Below are 17,203 nucleotides of genomic sequence, written 5' to 3'. Positions count from 1 at the left end.
AAGGTGGACAGGATTTTATGTCTGCCATGGACATTATTCATTCATTCATTCATCTTCCTGACCGCTATGTCCCTGTCGGGGTCGCGGGGGTGCCGGAGCCTATCCCGGCTACTGATGGGCGAAGGGCGGGGTACACCCCGGACAGGTCTCCAGTCTGTCACAGGGCCTCAATCACACACCCATTCACTCTCACATTCACACCTAGGGGCAATTTAGAGTCACCAATTAACCTATGAAGCATGTTTTTGGACGGTGGGAGGAAGCCGGAGTCCCCGGTGAAAACCCACGCATGCACGGGGAGAACATGCAAACTCCACACAGAAAGGTCCCAGCCGGGAGTCGAACCGGGGCCTTCTCGCTGTGAGGCGAGAGCGCTAACCACTGCGCCACCGTGCAGCCCCTATTTATTAATTATAATTTTCATTTTCTTTAAAACAATTCTAGAAAAGTCTTATCTTCTCCTCAACTGGTTCACTGGATCTGGTGACTGACTGTAGCTCTCCTTTTAGGGTGTAAAGGAGTCTTTTTAGCTGCTAAAGAAAAGAAACAACTCGTTTGTGATGGAAATAAAACTCTTCATAGACATAGAAAACCAGAGAGCAAAGACTGATTAGAAGTTTAAGGAGTTCCTTAGGGGGAAAGTGTTTTATCTGAGGTTGTTTTTATGTTGTGACTTCCTCTCTGTTTGTGTTCAACAGAATATTTTTAAATCACCACCCATGTAAATGTTTTAGTAACATAATGTAATAATTTGTCCAGTAAAAAATATGTTTAGATTTTTTTTTTTTTTTTTTACTGATTAAAAGAAGAGATTTTGGTCACTGAGGTTGTAACCTCAAACTTAGAGCATCAAACCACACACAGCAACATCAGTTTGAAGGCTGTTGCTACCAAAAGTGTTCTGCTGAATGATTATTTTATTTCTCTTTATAGGATGCTTAAGCTAGTGATAGCTCCCAAAACACCTGCTGCATTGTTCTATAAACATTTTTACAGCTTGTATTTAGTTGCACTTTTGTCTTTGAAACAATTTCCAAAAGACAAGTTAAAATATAATAGTTTTTGTTAAAAAATATTCTGTCATGTGTGACCTTTTTTAAAAAAAATAAATAAATAAAAGGAGGGAGGAGAAAAAATCAATTAAAATCGAATTTGGAATGAAAAAATCTGAGATTTTTTTTGGCCATATCCCCATGCTCGTGACTGACCTCTGCCCATCTGACCCCGATCTAGCTTTGTGAGCTTTTAACTGCGCTTGACTCCTGTCTGAACTAGAAAACCAGCCGTTATTATGTTTGCAACACTTTCTACAGTCAATGGTCCACTCCACAGGCAAGTAGAACCATGACTAGCATGCTATCATTACTTTCTGTTGGCAGGTCAGGAATGGGAGATCCTCTGGACACAATTATGACCACTCACGTGAAGGCGGGGCTGTCAGTGATGGGCGTGTCAAATATGACTCTGCCATACTGTTACCAATAGCAACCAGGTCAGGGCGTCCATGAGCCTGAGAACACAGACAGGAAAACTGAAGTCATCAAAAATGTCAAGTTGGTGGAGTTCAGAAGAGGATGAGGGGTTCATGGGCAAATGGAGAAACTTCTGGGAAATGTCTGATCCTCCTTAACAAGCCCATCCATCCCATCTATTTCCCAATCGGCTCTACTCAGCCATCACTCATTCCAACCTCTGACTTCAAACACGCTTGCATCACACATCACACATCTGTCCCCTACCCCATCCCTGGCGGGGGAACCTTGGCCTTCTAGTCTCTCGGGTGCCTGTCTCCTGGGCCCGGCGGTCTCCTCCCCAACAGGGATCTCAAACTCACGGCCCGCGAGTTTGAGATCCCTGCTTTAAAGTGTCTGTTCTCCTGAACTCATTTCAAACGTCTTCCTGTAAAGATTCAGCTGATCTTCTGGATCAGGTTCTAATCTGATTAGACACACTCTGGAATATTTTGGACTCCTTTTGACCAACAGCCAAAATTGTTGCTGTGAACTACTGGATTTTAGGATCTGATCTCCCCTGAAGGTGCCGAACAGTAAAACTGGGATGAGAATGTTCGATTTAGAGAACCTCCTGGGACTGAAACAGCTGAGACGACAATGATCTGTCATCAAGTTGTTCTGACTCGATGACAGATCAACGATCTCTGGTTAAACTGGAACCACAGAACCGGATCATTCTGCTGGAACCCACCTCGTCTCAGGGCTAAATCTATCCTCAATACTCAGGACAGGTGGGACCCGCCGCGGGTTGTTCACAGTTACCTGTTGTGACGTCACGACTGATGCGGGTCGCTCGCAGCCAAACGAACAAGTGAGATAGTGCGCGCCAAAACTCTTGGACTCTTAACATAGGCTCCGCCCACACCTGGACGCTCTGCGCAGCCTAAACTCTCACGGCTTTTCGAACACGTGTTCACGCATCAGTCACCTGGTTACTCGTCTGTCAGAGGATAGACTTTAAAGTTCTGTTACTGGTTTATAAAGCTTTGAATGGTTTAGCACCAAAATACATGACTGACCTCCTGACCCAGTATGTACCAGCCAGACCTCTCTGGTCATCAGGATCCGGTCTTTTATCAGTTCCTAGAGTCAGAACTAAACATGGAGAAGCTGCATTCAGCTTCTATGCACCACAGATCTAGAACAGACTTCCAGAAAACCTTAGATCTGCTGAAACACTCAGTGTATTTAAATCCAGGTTAAAGACTCACCTGTTCTCAGTTACATTTGATTAATAATATGTATTCAAAAGTTTACGTCCGCACTGTTTATGCTTGTTTTAAATTAAAATCGTTTTACTTTCTTTTAATGATCACACATGTATCATTTCTTTTGATTGTTTCTTTTAACGTTTTATGTAAAGCACTTTGAATTGTCTCCGTGCATGACATGTGCTATACAGATAAATTCGCCTGGGTTACCTTGCGTGTAGCCGCTAGCTTCTGCCCGGTGGTTTCCGGCTGTAAACACACCTGTGCGCGTGGAGCGACGTTCTGTCGCGTAAACTGCTTAGCTGTTTACCTGTAGCGCGGGTTAATCCTCCGGTTTGTCCGTGTCCGCGCGCTCACGTTTACTTCCGGTTCTCTTCTTCTGCAGCAGGAGCTGGTAGAGCTGCAGTGCCGCCTGCAGGCGGCAGATGGAACTGCGGGCTTTGAGTAGCCTCTGGTTTTATCCAGAATTATGAGGAAAACAATAAGAGACGAAGCAAACAGTTTGATCATTTTATTAACATCTCAGATCTTGTTGAATGCTGCAACATCCATGGACTGAACGTAATCCTCGAAGGCTGTGATCTTCTCCTCCAGGATGTCCGTGCCCACCTGAAAGCAACAACACTGTAAACCAGAAGACGAGGGGGAACCAGAAGGAGCAGGCAGGAACACACCTTATCGTCTTCCACCACACAGCTGATCTGCAGCTTCTTGATGCCGTAACCCACCGGGACGAGTTTGGCTGCAGGACCAGAAACAAGAAACTTCTTAATGTCCCTGACTGATGAAGCAGTGGAAGCTTGAGTCAAGGTTCTGCAGGTTTCAGGGTTCGGAGTGTGCATCAGACGTCAGTCGAAAGATGGTGAGTCAAATCATCATTTCTGCAGATTCAGGATTCTGATCAGTGAGAAGTCAAGCTGCTTACACTGTCCCCACACCAGCCCGTCCATCTGGATGCTGCGGACGCACTCCTCCAGCTTCGCCATGTCTGTCTCGTCATCCCACGGCTTCACGTCCAATAAGATCGAGGATTTGGCAATAAGGGTGGGTTCTAACAGAAAAGGAGGCTTCAATCACGCAAACACAGAGCTACCTCCAACTGTAAGGAACGATCCATCAGGTGAAAACAGGTGTCCATCAGGCGCTCAGCCGAAAGATGGTGAGTAGATCATCATCATCAGAACTGGTGCTGACTGAGTGTGCGGAGACTTACTCTTAGCTTTTTTTGCAGCGTACTCAGCCAGGCGCTGTTCCTTTAGCTTAACGGCCTCTGGGTCCTCCTGCCAGACCAAAGTCAGGGTGAGACATGAAGTGATGAAGATCTGGTTTAGACAACACCACAAGCTCACCTCTTCGTCAGAGCCAAAAAGATCAATATCATCATCATCTTCATCCTTGCTGGCAGCAGGGGAACCAGATGTGGTATCTGCAACACCTGCGGGGCCGTATTGGCCCAGAGGTTTTCTCACACCTGGAAGACTTAAGGGCAGAAGTTCAGGTTTTAATTTCTGGGCCCCACACCTCCACATACTACCACGCCGCCTCACCTGTTTTTTTGGGCCTGGTAGGACTTGATGTGGTTGTACCACCGGAGGGCGTGGCACAGGTCAGCAGGGGGTGGAGCTGTGATGGCCTCAAACACAGCAACGTCCGCTTGAGAAGGGACATACCTAGAGACAGACTGATGGTTACTGACAGGTCATGACATCAGACCCAATAACACACGAACCCCTCACAGGTGCAGGATTTTACAGACCAGCTCGTGCCTCTGGTGGAGGAGGGTATACACTCATCTACTCAGCAAACGTTTGCTCTGATCACTGCCACGCTCCATTTAGACCTTAACCACAGCTCGGGTTAGTTTTGATACCTGCCAATCAAAGAAAACCTCCACACAATCCCGGGTTGGGTTGGACCAGGACCAGCCCACTGGATAAAGTTTGATGGTCACTCCAGGGGGTAGATTAGATTTACGTTCAGAGGGAAGCCCTAACCCACACCAGCACGGGTCCAAAAGGTTCCGATCGAGAACAGACAGGACCGGCAGCAGACCAAGTTCAGGTTCTGATGACAGCAGAACGAGCGACGAACTTCATGTAATCATGAGGAAGTAACCTGGCCGGGTAGCCCGTCAGATTATCCACAATGCATCGCGCTCAACACGTATAGAAATTCCGCCATGTGATCTGCTGCACGAACCTGCAATAATTCTTCCGAAACCAGACGGAACCGAGAACTTTGAGGGGTTCTTCTCAACTGGTCAGAGCAGCGAGTCGTCCCCAGGCCGTCCCGCGTGTTCCCCGGCTCTCTAGCACCGAAATGCTAAGCTAACGGCTAGCCTCGTTAGCCCGAAGCGGATCCAACATGGCGGCTCTGTGCTCACCCCTCGATGAAGCTCCTGTCCGTCAGGAAGTCGTTCAGAACTTTGAGTCCCGAGGAAGACTTCAGGTCACCGAACCCCATGATGAGGATGAGCTGGTTCTACCACGACCAGGAGCAGAAAGAGGAGGGACGGGGAACAGGACGCAGATTTATAGCAGAGCTCTAACTCCTCCTCAAAGGACTCCTCCTCCTCCTCCTCCGTCCCGAAGGAGGAGCTCCGCGGGAGTCTTCAGACCTGCAGACGACTGTCAGAACCACTCTGATCATCTTACGATATACGGACAGACCCGAATGTCCATGTGGTTAATGCTGAAATGCTTCATATAGTTTGATCTGCACATCGTACAGGTCTGACTGACCCAGAGTTCCTTTCGTTTCTCCTGCATATTTAGAATAAACACAAGGGACTGGTCACTCAAATATATTATGCTTTCTATTTTATTGAATCAGACTCTTCAGCAGGAGTCCTCTCCAAACGGCGAATTTAAACATGTTTCTGCCTTCAAAATGTAAAGGTTGAATTGTCTTGGATTATAAATCACTGACCGCGGGACATGAAGGGGCCCAAAGTCAGAGGAGGGCAACAAAAACACCCTGTTTGTCCTTTAAACAATATTGAAATTAAGAAAAAAATGTAAATGAAGTTCTGAAAGATGACTACTTATGCAGAATAGTACTTGAGTAAATTGACTTCGTTATTTAAAGAAATATTTTTTGACTATTTTCTACTAAAAATATAAGCAACTTTTACTTTCTACTCAACAACAGTTTTGATTGAATCATATGCCTTGTTTACTCCACTACATTTGAACAGGTACTCGCCGTTACTCGTTCCATTATAATTGTGTACAACAAATCCACATCGTAATCTACGTTACTATGGCTGATAATACAATATCGCCACCTGCAGGGTGCTGAAGGCACTGCATGCTGTCATGACCTGAACGTGTGGTGCGTTTTAGAACGTGCTCTACACGGTTCAATGAACGTTTCTGGAACGCACATCAGGGGACAACAAAAAAAACTGGGTTGATTTGATGTGCACTGTCCCAGATAAATAAATCAAACAGACGTTAAAGAAACGTATACAGGCAACAATAAAACTCATAACCACGCATGATTTGTGCTGGCTCTTTATGAGTTCCTTTTGTCACATAAATGCAAATGTTTGTCTGATGTTTAGCATCAGACCAAAAATGGTAATAGAACGAAAAAAGTGGTTAGCACTCTTGCCTCACAGCGAGAAGGCCCCGGTTCGACTCCCGGCTGGGACCTTTCTGTGTGGAGTTTGCATGTTCTCCCCGTGCATGCGTGGGTTTTCACCGGGGACTCCGGCTTCCTCCCACCGTCCACAAACATGCCTCATAGGTTAATTGGTGACTCTAAATTGAGGTGTGAATGTGAGAGTGGATGTGTGTGATTGAGGCCCTGCGACTGACTGGAGACCTGTCCAGGGTAAAGCCCGCCTTCGCCCGTCAGCGGCCAGGTTAGGCTCCGGCACCCCCGTGACCCCGAAAGGGAGAAAGTGGTCAGGAAAATGAATGAACATTGCACTAATTAATTTGAGTGATGTTGATTTCAATGAAATCTAGTTTAATTTTTACACGACTGAGTTACAAAATACACAGAATTCCTTTATCAAGCAACTGTCATTCCTGATCAAATTCACTTTGAACTACACGAACTGTCAAGACCCCGTTTCCCACAATGCATTTGCTTGTAGTCATCAAGGCAGCTTGCAGTCAGTGCAGTAGGTACCCTGTACTCAACCCTTTTTTGCATTACTTTCATGACAGTGCATATGTGAAAGTGCAAAAATCTACTCAGCCTACACCATGCTGCAGGTGATCTGTGCAGCGGCCGCCTAGCTAATCTGAAGCACGCCCAGTGCTGCGTTGCTGTGGTTATGAGTGAAAATGTTCAACCGATTGAACATTCAGTGTGCGTTCAATAAATGCCAAATTTTGTTCGACTAGGACTCATTTTTTAGACCAAGAAGTTCTAGAAGAAGTCCAAGAACTTTAAGAACCAGCTTTTGTTAAAGCTGAACAAAAACATCACCCCCATTTGAGATTGAGAGGTGAATTGCATTGAAGTCGAATCTGAATTTTAATTTGCTTAACCTTACTACTTGCTTTTTTTAATTGCTTGTGCCTTTTTGGAACATTTAAGTGTGACTGAGTTTTTGTTTTGTTTTTTTAATCTATTTTGTTCTGCCATTTTGAAACATTGATGTGTTAAATTTTATTTCCATAAAATATTAGAAAATAAAACCTCAAACAGTTTGTTGTTTTTTACATTTCTTGGTCTTCTCTAGCCCACATTCAGTACGAGTAAAATAATTAACTTCTAATAAAATGATATACTTTGATACTTTTACTCAAGTATTGTTGGACTTGGTGACTTGTAACTTGTATTGGAGTAATTTTTCAGGAAGTGTGGTGGAATATTTGTTGATCCGATGAAATGAAGAAATGTCAAACGTTTTCATGAAAGTTTATTAAACAGAGCAGAGAAAAGTACACGCTGGCGAGCATGGCGGAGAGGTCTGCAGAGCTCTCATCTGTGATGAAGGACGCTCACATTTTATACAGTCATACAATCAGCTGTTAATCAGGAGCTTAAGATGGAAATGGAAATGCCATATCTAATATGAACAAGATGTTCTAATGAAATCAAAATGTTTACACATTGTGATCAGGGTGTTCTGACAATAAGAAAACAAGACTCAGAGGATGAAACATAAGGAAATGTATAATTTCCGTGACAGAAGGTATCTGTACTTTTACTCAAGTATGGTTTTCAGTTACTCTTTACAACTCTGGCTATATGACCTGTGTTGGTGAAAGTGATTTTAGTGTCATTTTGAATGTAAACAATTTGTCAACATGACTTGAATTTTATCATACACCTGGAAAACATCCAAACCATTAAAACACTGGAGGCTAGGCTTGGGTGGTATTCACATTTTAATACAGTGTGGCAGCCGAGTCAGGAGCCAGACAGCGGTCAGAGGGGGGAGCAACGAAGAAGCAGCAGAGGGGTGTGGTTGTGATACACCCCTCTTCGACCTAAGTACCCCTCCTTCGCTTGTCCTTTTTTTTAGCTACCTGAGTTGTTTTTATCGCCAGCACCAGTGCTGTTTTTATTGCATGCTCTTATTTATTTTTTTATCTAGTTTGTAGTGGTTTTATTTAAGCCTGGTGCTTTTTAGAGTCTCAACTGAGGAGTTTTTTATTTTGTTTAACAGAGGCTCCTGGCTCCAACAGACTGAAGACGGCTCCCCTTGCTGGACTAAATAAACTGCCTTTTTAACCCTCTTCTTAAAGCTGTTGTCCCGGGTCCTCTGTCTCCACACACCTCCAGATTCAAAAGGGAACCTGCTACCACTCCTGACATATACAGTACTACCCTGACTAATTCAGAACTTCATAAGCATCAGCTAAAGTGGCATTACCAACCTGCTGGGTTTGCCTTTACCATACAAAACGGAATTCAAAATACAATTATTACCATAATAATTGGATTAACCAATTATTGAAGTAATGAAACAAATATGTTGGAAAAGCAAATGCTATCAAGTTAACAAAGCATTTACAGCAGTCACTGTCTGAGCCATTTTAAACAACACTACTGGTTAACTGGGGAGAACTAGGGAGTACCGCTATTCAGACTTGACAGACAACATACTTGACTTAAAATAGCAGCATGATGATGCAAAGTAATAATACATTCCCCAAAACTTCATCTAATTTGTGAAATTCTCTCTTATTTATTCATCAATTGTATTTTGTTTTTTGTTTATTTATTTTATATTATTATTGACATAAAATTATCATTCATAATAATATAAAGAGAAAAAAACATTTAAATTAGCCAACTTTTTAGCTAGTTTATGAGGCAGAAATGAAAGTAACATTATTTTTATGGTTGAGAATCTGCGTTTCAGGACTTATTTCTGTCTCCTGGACTGGAAGTAGTCAGACTCTGTGATCACGCTCTACTGAAGTCACAGCGCGTCAAAAAACAACGCCTTGGGGGTTTCGATTCTGGGCCCAATTGAATCAAGGGTCTGGGCTTTTTGTCCAAACACGGACCAGTCCATGGGACGCGACTGATGCTGATACCCTACCCTTGGCCCGATATTGCTGCGCATCTGGTTTCGGGACCGTGGCGCGTGTGGCTCAGATTTGAATTGTCATGGTGCTCCTGCTCTCCTCTGCACCTCCTGATTGGACCCAGCTGCCAGCACTCATCCCATCAGCCACAGTCAGCTATTTAGGAGGGGCCTGCTCCAGCATTCTTCGCCAGTCCATTACCTTACCCGGTGAAGTACCCTGGCCTTGTGATTCTGGTTAATTTTTTATCTTTTAATTTTGGAAGTTTAAGCTTAAGTCACTTTTTGCTCACGCTCATGTCTCATTCACTTTGCCAGGATTTTTTTTTTTTTTTTTTACACCACATGCTGACCTGAGTCCACTTCCAAATAGCTCCACCATCTACGCTGCTGCAAAACTATGCCACCATCACCCAACTCACTTCCTGGATCTTCGCTCCAATATCTGGACTAATTCTGATCCTCGTCTGCCTCTTCCTGCTGCCACTCCACTAAAGCTTCAGTGCCCAAACTCTCATCGGACAATAAAACCCATTCTTTACTACCTCTGCCTTCCTTGATCCGTCTGGGTCACAGCATCTGCGTCTGCTTTGCCTCACAAACATGACATGAATCCTGTTCTTATATATTAAGACTTTTAAAAAAGAAACCCTCTATAACTGGGAAATTCTGAGGAGAAAGTCAATCTTTCTAACAAAAAAATCATAAAGATATCAATGCTAAAAACAATGACATGTAAAGACATTTTGAAAATAACTAAATCATGTTTCTGAAAGTAAAAGAAATTATATGTTTTAAGAGTTTATTTTGATTAAATAAGATCGGAGCGTGATATCGACAGGCGGATTGGAGGGTCGCTGTACCGGTCCGTTGTGGTGAAAAGAGAGCTGAGCCAGAAAGCAAAGCTCTCAATTTACCGGTCGATCTTTGTTCCAGTACTTACCTATGGTCATGAGCTTTGGTTCATGACTGAAAGAACAAGATCCCGACTACAAGCGGCTGAAATGAGTTTCCTCCGGAGGGTGGCTGGGCGCTCCCTTAGAGATAGGGTGAGGAGCTTGGTCACCCCGAGAGATCTCGGAGTAGAGCCGCTTCTCCTCCACATCCCGAGGAGCCAGTTGAGGTGGCTCGGGCATCTGGTCCGGATGCCTCCTGGACCTGGACGCCTCCCTGGTGAGGTGTTCAGGAGGCATCCGGACCAGGCAGCGGATGCCCCTCGGAAGACCCAGGACACTTTGGAGAGACTATGTTTCTCGGCTGGCCTGGGGACGCCTCGGAGTCCCCCCAGAGGAGCTGGAGGAAGTGGCCGGGGAGAGGAAAGTCTGGGCATCTTTGCTTAGACTGCTGCCCCTGCGACCCGGTCCGGATGAGCGGAAGAAGATGGATGGATGGATAAATTAACTAAAAATATTGACATTATCAATAATTTTGCTCTATGTGGCGCCCCTCCTTACCTGATGCTGCCACTGTCTGGGCTAGATGGAGGGGAAGAAGTGTCTTAAAAAAAAAAAAACTTAGAAAAAAAAATCAGTCTCTCCGAAGTTGTCATATCTGCAGCCATTGATGAAATACAAAGTTTAAGCACCTGGCATTAAAGCGGTTTAAGTGAGGGCTGAAAATGACTATTTTATATGGGGGTCAATGAGAAAATGCTCACTCTAAGCACCAGCCTGTCTGGTCAGTTGTGTTACTGCAACCTTTTGTTACATACCGCTTGGTTTTAATCTTAACTCTCCTTGCATCCTCCATCAGAAAAAATGCCACAAGAACATGTTAAAATACGCAAAACACAATTTTGATCAGAGTGGGTATTTAGGTAAACGAATAAAACAATTCTTCAGTTTCATCTGCAGAAGAATAAACAGGGTTTTCTGTGTTCTTCAGTGGAATTCTGCCCCCCTTAAAGACCCACTCCAACGAAAATAGTGTTTTTAACATCTTCCTGTAGTATTCTTACTGTTCATGAAGGACATGTGTAAGGATAGTTAATATTAAAATGGCCTTTCTTTATTCAAGTGAAACAGAAGCATACAAAACAAATGCAGTTTGGTAAAGATTGTATTTGTGACATAAAAATATACTGAGCAGCTCCTTTCTTCACCCCATTCTGATGTATCCACTTGCAGACAAATGGATCCATGAACGCCTTTGTTTTCCTTGTCTGAGTTACTTGCCTTTTCTGTTGCACCGGCAATATTAGGTTGGGGTTGTGAGGGGCCGTAAGCCAGCGGGAGAGAGTGTAAACAGAAGAATGATGGGAAGTGTGGGCAGGCTTACATCGTGCCAACAGTTCCACCCATAACTCAGAGGTGAATTTCTAATGAATTCCTGCTGCTCTGTAGAAAGTATGTCCCAGAAAAGAGTTTTGTTTTTTTCATTTTGTCCAAAGAAAAGAATCATCATCAAAGACCACTGGGAACTCTTTGACAATAGATTCAAAGATGATTGGAAGGGGGCTTTAAAAACCCCAGCATGTTTGAGAACTGATGTGCTGCAGGGAAACGATCTCCTCTTGGGTTCCATCAGACGGACAGGTTTGAGTTAAAAAAAAAAGAACAATAAAAGCAGTCAGACCTGCTTTGAATGTCATGTGACCTGGCCTGTCTCATTCTCTGCTCCCATTGGCCTTTGGCATGAATGACTGTGCACACACCTGGGAGAAAGCAGTGAATCATCATCATCATCCTTTGATTTCAACACATTCTGAAGGACGAGCAGACATGGGTCAGGCAGGATCATCCTCCTGTCCTCAGGTGAGTCTCTATCTTCTGTTCTAAAGCTTCTCCACAGCACAGGTGTCTGAAGTGAAATATCGGTTTGAGAAGGGCGGGGCTTACTTAGTGTTTTCCGGTCACTGACGGTGAACACTTTCATGTTGGGTCTGTAGTTGTTCTGTGTATGGTGGTGGTGGTGGTGGGGGTTGAAACATTGTCTTCTTCTGAACACTTTCTCAGTTTGGTCTCCATAAAGGTTTCATTACAAGAACATGCTCAGTCAGTTAGTCATGGTTGGTAAACATGGCAGAAGAGCAGTTTCTTCTAGGGACGTTCTCTGATACCTGCCCAAAAACAACAGATAGACATTCCAGGTGTGGTTCTTCAGTGATGTTTGTGGCTGAATAGGTGCTGACTCTCTATAGTCAGTTTCTCAGTTTTACAAACACAGTGTTCTTTCAGTACACAATCCAGGTTTATATTGTTTGAGATTATGACGGCAGATTAACTAAATAGAGACTCGCACACATGCGCTAACACACAGAATTCACACATTGTTCTTGCATGTAAATAAAGTCCATATCTTCCTGACTACTAGCTATGCAAATGTGTCTTTTGAAGAGGACATTTCTAAACCTGAATATCTCCCGATCACTGCATCTTATTGAATACATTTCTTTTGGTTTCTACAATTCAACTCAATTTTATTGATATAGTCAATTTACACCCCACAGTTGTCTCAAAGGGCTCCACGCCAATAATTATCCAAAAACCTAAAATCATCGATAAAATATAAACAATAGCTGATTTTAAAACTAAACTAAACTGGGCACCCCTGCCCTTAGCCCCCCTTCTCTGTAAGGAAAAACTCCTAAAATGTCACACACAAAAACTTAAAACAGAGGACATGTAGGGCTTTGCAACGCTACCAAATGTAACAAAATTGTTTTTTGTTGGATTTAAAGGTCCTATATCATGCTTTTCTTTAGCCTCTCAGAGTAAACTATAATCATATAAGTGGTCATATATACAATTATTACATCTTCTTCACCACCAGAGTCATTCTACACACCACCATCCTGTGCTGTCTGGAAACACTCTCACCAACCACTACTTTACAGTCACTGATCTCCTTCAGATTACAGCGTCTACACAAGATGTAGTCTATCTGTGTGCTTCTACCTCCGCTCTTATAGGTCACTCTATGTTCCTGTCTCTTCTCAAAGAATGTATTCACTATCGCCATTTCCATCTTTTTTGCAAAATCAACCATCATCTGTCCTTCTACATTCCTCTCCTGGATACCAAACCTGCCCATCACCTCCTCATCACCTCGGTTTCCTGCACCAACATGACCATTGAAATCTGCACCAATGACAACTCTCTCATTTCCAGGGATGCTCATCATCACTTCATCAAGATCCAACCAGAACTTCTCCTTCTCTTCCAGCTCACATCCTACCTGTGGGGCATACCCACTAACAACATTGAACATGACACCCTCCATTTCTATCTTCAGACTCATCACTCTATCTGACACTCTTTTTACCTCCACAACACTCCTAACAAACTCCTCCTTTAGGATAACTCCTACTCCATTTCTCTTCCCATCTCCACCATGATAGAACAACTTGAACCCTGCTCCTAAACTTCTAGCCTTGCTACCTTTCCACCTGGTCTCCTGGACACACAGTATGTCTACCTTTCTCCTCTGCATCATGTCCACTAACTCTCTACCCTTTCCTGTCATAGTTCCAACATTCAAAGTCCCAACTCTCAGTCCAGCACTAGTGACTTTCCTCTTCTCTCTCTCCCTACGAACCTGCCTTCCGCCTCTCCTTCTTCCACCAACAGTAGTCCAATTTCCACCGGCACCCTGTCGGTGAACAGCACCGATGGCGGTCGTTGTTAACCCGGGCCTCGACCGATCCGGTATGGATTTCGTAGGTCTGATTCGCATATTTGATTTGGCAAGATTTTACGTCGGATGCCCTTCCTGACACAACTCTCTGTATTTATCCGGGCTTGGGACCAGCACAATGAGACCCTGGCTTGGGCCCCCTCGTGCTTAGATTATATACAATTATTACATATAATTATATATAAGAATTATTTATGAAATATTTGTTATTTTTGTGAACTCTTTTCCTATCATGAGGTAAGATGACTCAATCTCTGAGGCTCCGCCTTTCATTGCTTGTGAGTGCCACCCATTTCATGACGTCAACCTCTGCAATATGTCCGCGTTTCGCCAGCGAAAACAAACAACATCCAAACTTTTGTATCTCCAGCAGTATATCATTTGATCCTTTTTCTCTGATCTCTGTCTGATACGTTTAGGATCCACTTCAAAATGTGGTGCAGATCCCTCACCTGAATGCTCTTTGGCGGTTGCCACTGCACAAAGTTTGAATGTTACATCAAAATCTTTTCTTGGCTACCACTTCTCCTTCTTTTCCTTTCGGCTTTTCCCTTCGGGGGTCACCACAGCAAATCATGTTCTTTTCTTGGCTACCACTACACAACACAAATACCACATAAACTTGGTGTCTGGGTGACTCTACATTACCTCGGTGGGCCTGGGGGTCTAATAGGAGCCTACCCACTATTAGAGACCCGCGTCTATAATAACGAAGACTTGTTAGACCCGGGCGCCAATGGAGACGGGACACAATTGGAAGGTATTTGGTATCGTGCATTGAAAATGAAAGTGTTTTGCTGAGCACCAGTAGCTCCGTGGAGAACGTGTTTGAGTGTTAGCCTGGGGTCAGTGCTGGCAGTGCAGAGTCTCTCTGGAAGGGGCCGTTCTCACTTCTCTCATTGGATTGTGAGAACCTGCTCACAGGTTTTTAGAGGAATACTCAAGTACAAGTGCGTGGATGGATCAAAATACCACTTTTGGGTTGTTTACAGCGAGAAATGAACATTACAATACACATGGTATAGGCCCTTTAAAACAATCTGACTGGACATTTTTCTCTGGTAGTCAGGAGGACACACCTCTTCTCCTAAACAAAAATCTCAGTGACTTAAAGTTCTCTTCCTTCTTTTAGTTTTAGAAGCAGATATACAGATATGAATTCTTCAACTCTAGCTGTAACTGGTGGATCTGCTTTCAGGTGATTCTCATGGGTTTGGATTCTTCAGGGAAGTCTACTCTCCTGGCCAGACTGCTAACAGGAAAGGTGAGTCTCCTGCAGTTTGAGTGACCAGGCTTTGGTTTAGGCTGAGTGTGGTTTATCTTCAGGTGGTGAAGACGTCTCCAACCATTGGCTTCAATGTTGGAACCTTGAACTTGGACAAGAAAACATCTCTGACGCTGTGGGATGTTGGGGGGCAGAAGAGAATGAGGCCCAACTGGAGGTAATGGAGCAAACACTTCCTGTCAAAAACCCAACTCCAACAGGTGGTGCATGAAGGCAGCCCCACCCTCATCCAATGTGACTCCCGAGGCACATTGGGTTTGAATGAAACCTAAAAAGTGGAACGAGAGTGACATCTGCTTTGTTTGTTCAGACTCTACTTGGATAACTGCAAGGCCTTGGTCTTTGTTGTGGACAGCAGTAAACCAGCTCGCATGGCTGAAGCTAAGAAGGCACTGAAGATGGTCCTGAGTGACAGTAAGCTGGAAGGTGTTCCTCTAATGGTCCTAGCCAACAAGAAGGATCTTCCTAACAGCTTGAAAATTCGAGAGGTAAGAACATTCAGTTTGACACAGAATCCACCGTGGTTTCTGATAACAATAGAGATTTACTGATTCAATGTTCTTTAAAGAAAAAAAACCTAAATTACTCGGTGCTCCAGTCTGTGGTTCCAACAACCAACAGAAAACCATACTGAACATGAGGATGTTCTTTTGTCCACCCAGTCTGCCTCAGTCTGCTCTACTGACGGAGAAATCTGCTGCCAACATCAGAGCTTTTATCCCAGCTAACGTGGTTCGGTTGTTTGGTTCTCAGGTGTCTACTCTGCTAGACCTGGAGAGCTACAAGGACCGGCAGTGGGAGATCCAGGCCTGCAGTGCCGTGCAGGGCCTTGGCCTGCAGCAGGCCTTCCTTTCTGTCCACAAGATGATCAAGAAGAGCTGAAATGACAACAGTCTGACACTTTTTTAATTAGTTTATTCTTCTGAATTATTTGACATCCTCACATGTACTGACAGATTTTGCCATCTGGTTCCTTCTGAGGTTTATCTCTTTTTGTTATCTTTGAACTTTGATATGTGAACGTTTATTCAATGTTCAATCTGGGAATTCAAAAATTAAAGCTTTTCCAGATAAAGACCGAATAGCATCATTTAGACAAACATCTACATCTTTTTCCTGATCACCTCATAGCTGTCATCTCTGAGCACAAGACTCTTGAGACAGAACCAGGACTGGACCAGCAGGAGGACAGGGACCAGCACCCACAGTCCATTAAAGAAGACCAGGTAGACCCACAGGTAGAGCCAGCGGGATGTGTTAAGATGAGGACTGCCGAGCAGCCAGTCAGGACAGAAGGTCATCCAGCTGCCGTACAGCTCACAGACGCTCAGAGCAATCTGCAAGAAATGTCTGACATGCACAGGAGACAGGTGAACATCATGCCATGCAGCTCCAAACGTTTTTTAAAAGAATCTTTCTTGCCCTGTTAAGGCCTTCTCACCAATTTTAACTGCACCCTTTAGTACACACACCTCTAACACCACAAATATACACTCTAAGAAACAAACACGCATGGATCACACAAGGAAGGCAGGACCTGCGACCTTCTGTCCCCTACCCCATCCCTGGCGGGGGTGCGGGGAACCTCGGCCTGGTGGTCTAGTCTCTTGGGTGCCGGTCTCCTGGGCCCGGCAGTCTCCTCCCCACGCAGGGAGTGGGATCCTCGAGATTTAAGATCTAGCAGGGGATCAAACTACATCAGAGCCTGGGGGTGTCCAGGTCTCGGTGTTGCGGAATCCGGTCCTTGCTCTAGAGAACTAGTCCTCTCCAAAACTCCATCAGTGGGTGTGCCTGGTCGGGCCTTGTTTACATTACTCCTTGGGGCCTCTGTTTCTCTTGGGTTCCCCTCTGCTCGGCGGGGGTGGGGGGCCCCTGCCCTGCTCCCCCCTTGGACCTTTCGCGGTGGGGGCAGGCGGTTGTCTGGAGTGTGGGGTGGGTTGCCCTTGGGGGTCCTGGCTGCGCCTGCTGCCCCGGCGGGGGGTCTTGGCGTGGGGTTGTCCGGGCGCTCTCCCCCTGAGTACATTCCATCACCATCCACCTCAGCGAAACATACTCACCT

At 44.6% G+C, this 17,203-nt stretch overlaps 4 protein-coding genes across 8 annotated transcripts in view; 1 reads left to right on the top strand and 3 right to left on the bottom strand.

The window, feature by feature from the left end:
• Positions 1 to 3,151, bottom strand: part of zdbf2 (zinc finger, DBF-type containing 2) — a 15,644-nt gene extending 12,493 nt beyond the window's left edge. For 2 of the 4 annotated variants that reach the window (XM_024265441.2, XM_036210852.1), the window contains exons 1-2: positions 2,936 to 3,151; positions 1,423 to 1,510 (exon numbers count right to left, since the gene is read on the bottom strand). The gene's annotated coding sequence lies outside the window, so the exon portion shown is untranslated. Of the gene's footprint in view, positions 1 to 1,422; positions 1,511 to 2,276; positions 2,297 to 2,935 lie in introns of those variants that run through there. The other 2 variants (XM_024265442.2, XM_036210851.1) reach the window with 2 other exon arrangements.
• Positions 3,152 to 3,221: 70 nt separating this feature from the next.
• Positions 3,222 to 5,294, bottom strand: eef1b2 (eukaryotic translation elongation factor 1 beta 2). Of its 2 annotated transcripts, XM_024265439.1 has the most exons (7): positions 5,109 to 5,294; positions 4,273 to 4,395; positions 4,075 to 4,204; positions 3,939 to 4,005; positions 3,651 to 3,776; positions 3,400 to 3,467; positions 3,222 to 3,334 (listed from the first exon to the last, which is right to left on the bottom strand). In XM_024265439.1, exons 1-7 carry the CDS (start codon positions 5,186 to 5,188, stop codon positions 3,248 to 3,250), a joined length of 681 nt encoding a protein of 226 aa, XP_024121207.1. In that variant the 5' UTR covers positions 5,189 to 5,294; the 3' UTR covers positions 3,222 to 3,247. The 2 variants fall into 2 exon arrangements, with proteins under 2 accessions (XP_024121207.1, XP_024121206.1); XM_024265438.1 differs by having other exon boundaries at positions 3,939 to 4,204; positions 5,109 to 5,265.
• Positions 5,295 to 11,853: 6,559 nt separating this feature from the next.
• Positions 11,854 to 16,219, top strand: arl11 (ADP-ribosylation factor-like 11). Its single transcript, XM_024265446.2, has 5 exons — positions 11,854 to 11,977; positions 15,058 to 15,123; positions 15,186 to 15,301; positions 15,455 to 15,632; positions 15,898 to 16,219. The coding sequence occupies exons 1-5, from the start codon at positions 11,858 to 11,860 to the stop codon at positions 16,024 to 16,026; spliced, it is 609 nt and encodes a 202-aa protein (XP_024121214.2). The 5' UTR covers positions 11,854 to 11,857; the 3' UTR covers positions 16,027 to 16,219.
• ebpl (EBP like) overlaps positions 16,045 to 17,203 on the bottom strand; it is a 4,945-nt gene continuing 3,786 nt past the window's right edge. Inside the window, exon 4 of the mRNA XM_024265445.2 lies at positions 16,045 to 16,494. Within this exon, the coding sequence (XP_024121213.1) occupies positions 16,248 to 16,494 (247 nt within the window). The 3' untranslated portion in view covers positions 16,045 to 16,247. The remainder of the gene's footprint in view (positions 16,495 to 17,203) is intronic.

Source organism: Oryzias melastigma, unplaced genomic scaffold, assembly GCF_002922805.2.
Source record: "Oryzias melastigma strain HK-1 unplaced genomic scaffold, ASM292280v2 sc00262, whole genome shotgun sequence".
Classification (NCBI taxonomy): Eukaryota; Metazoa; Chordata; class Actinopteri; order Beloniformes; family Adrianichthyidae; genus Oryzias; species Oryzias melastigma.
Note: the sequence above shows the minus strand (reverse complement) of the source record. Positions and strands in the feature narration are given on the sequence as shown.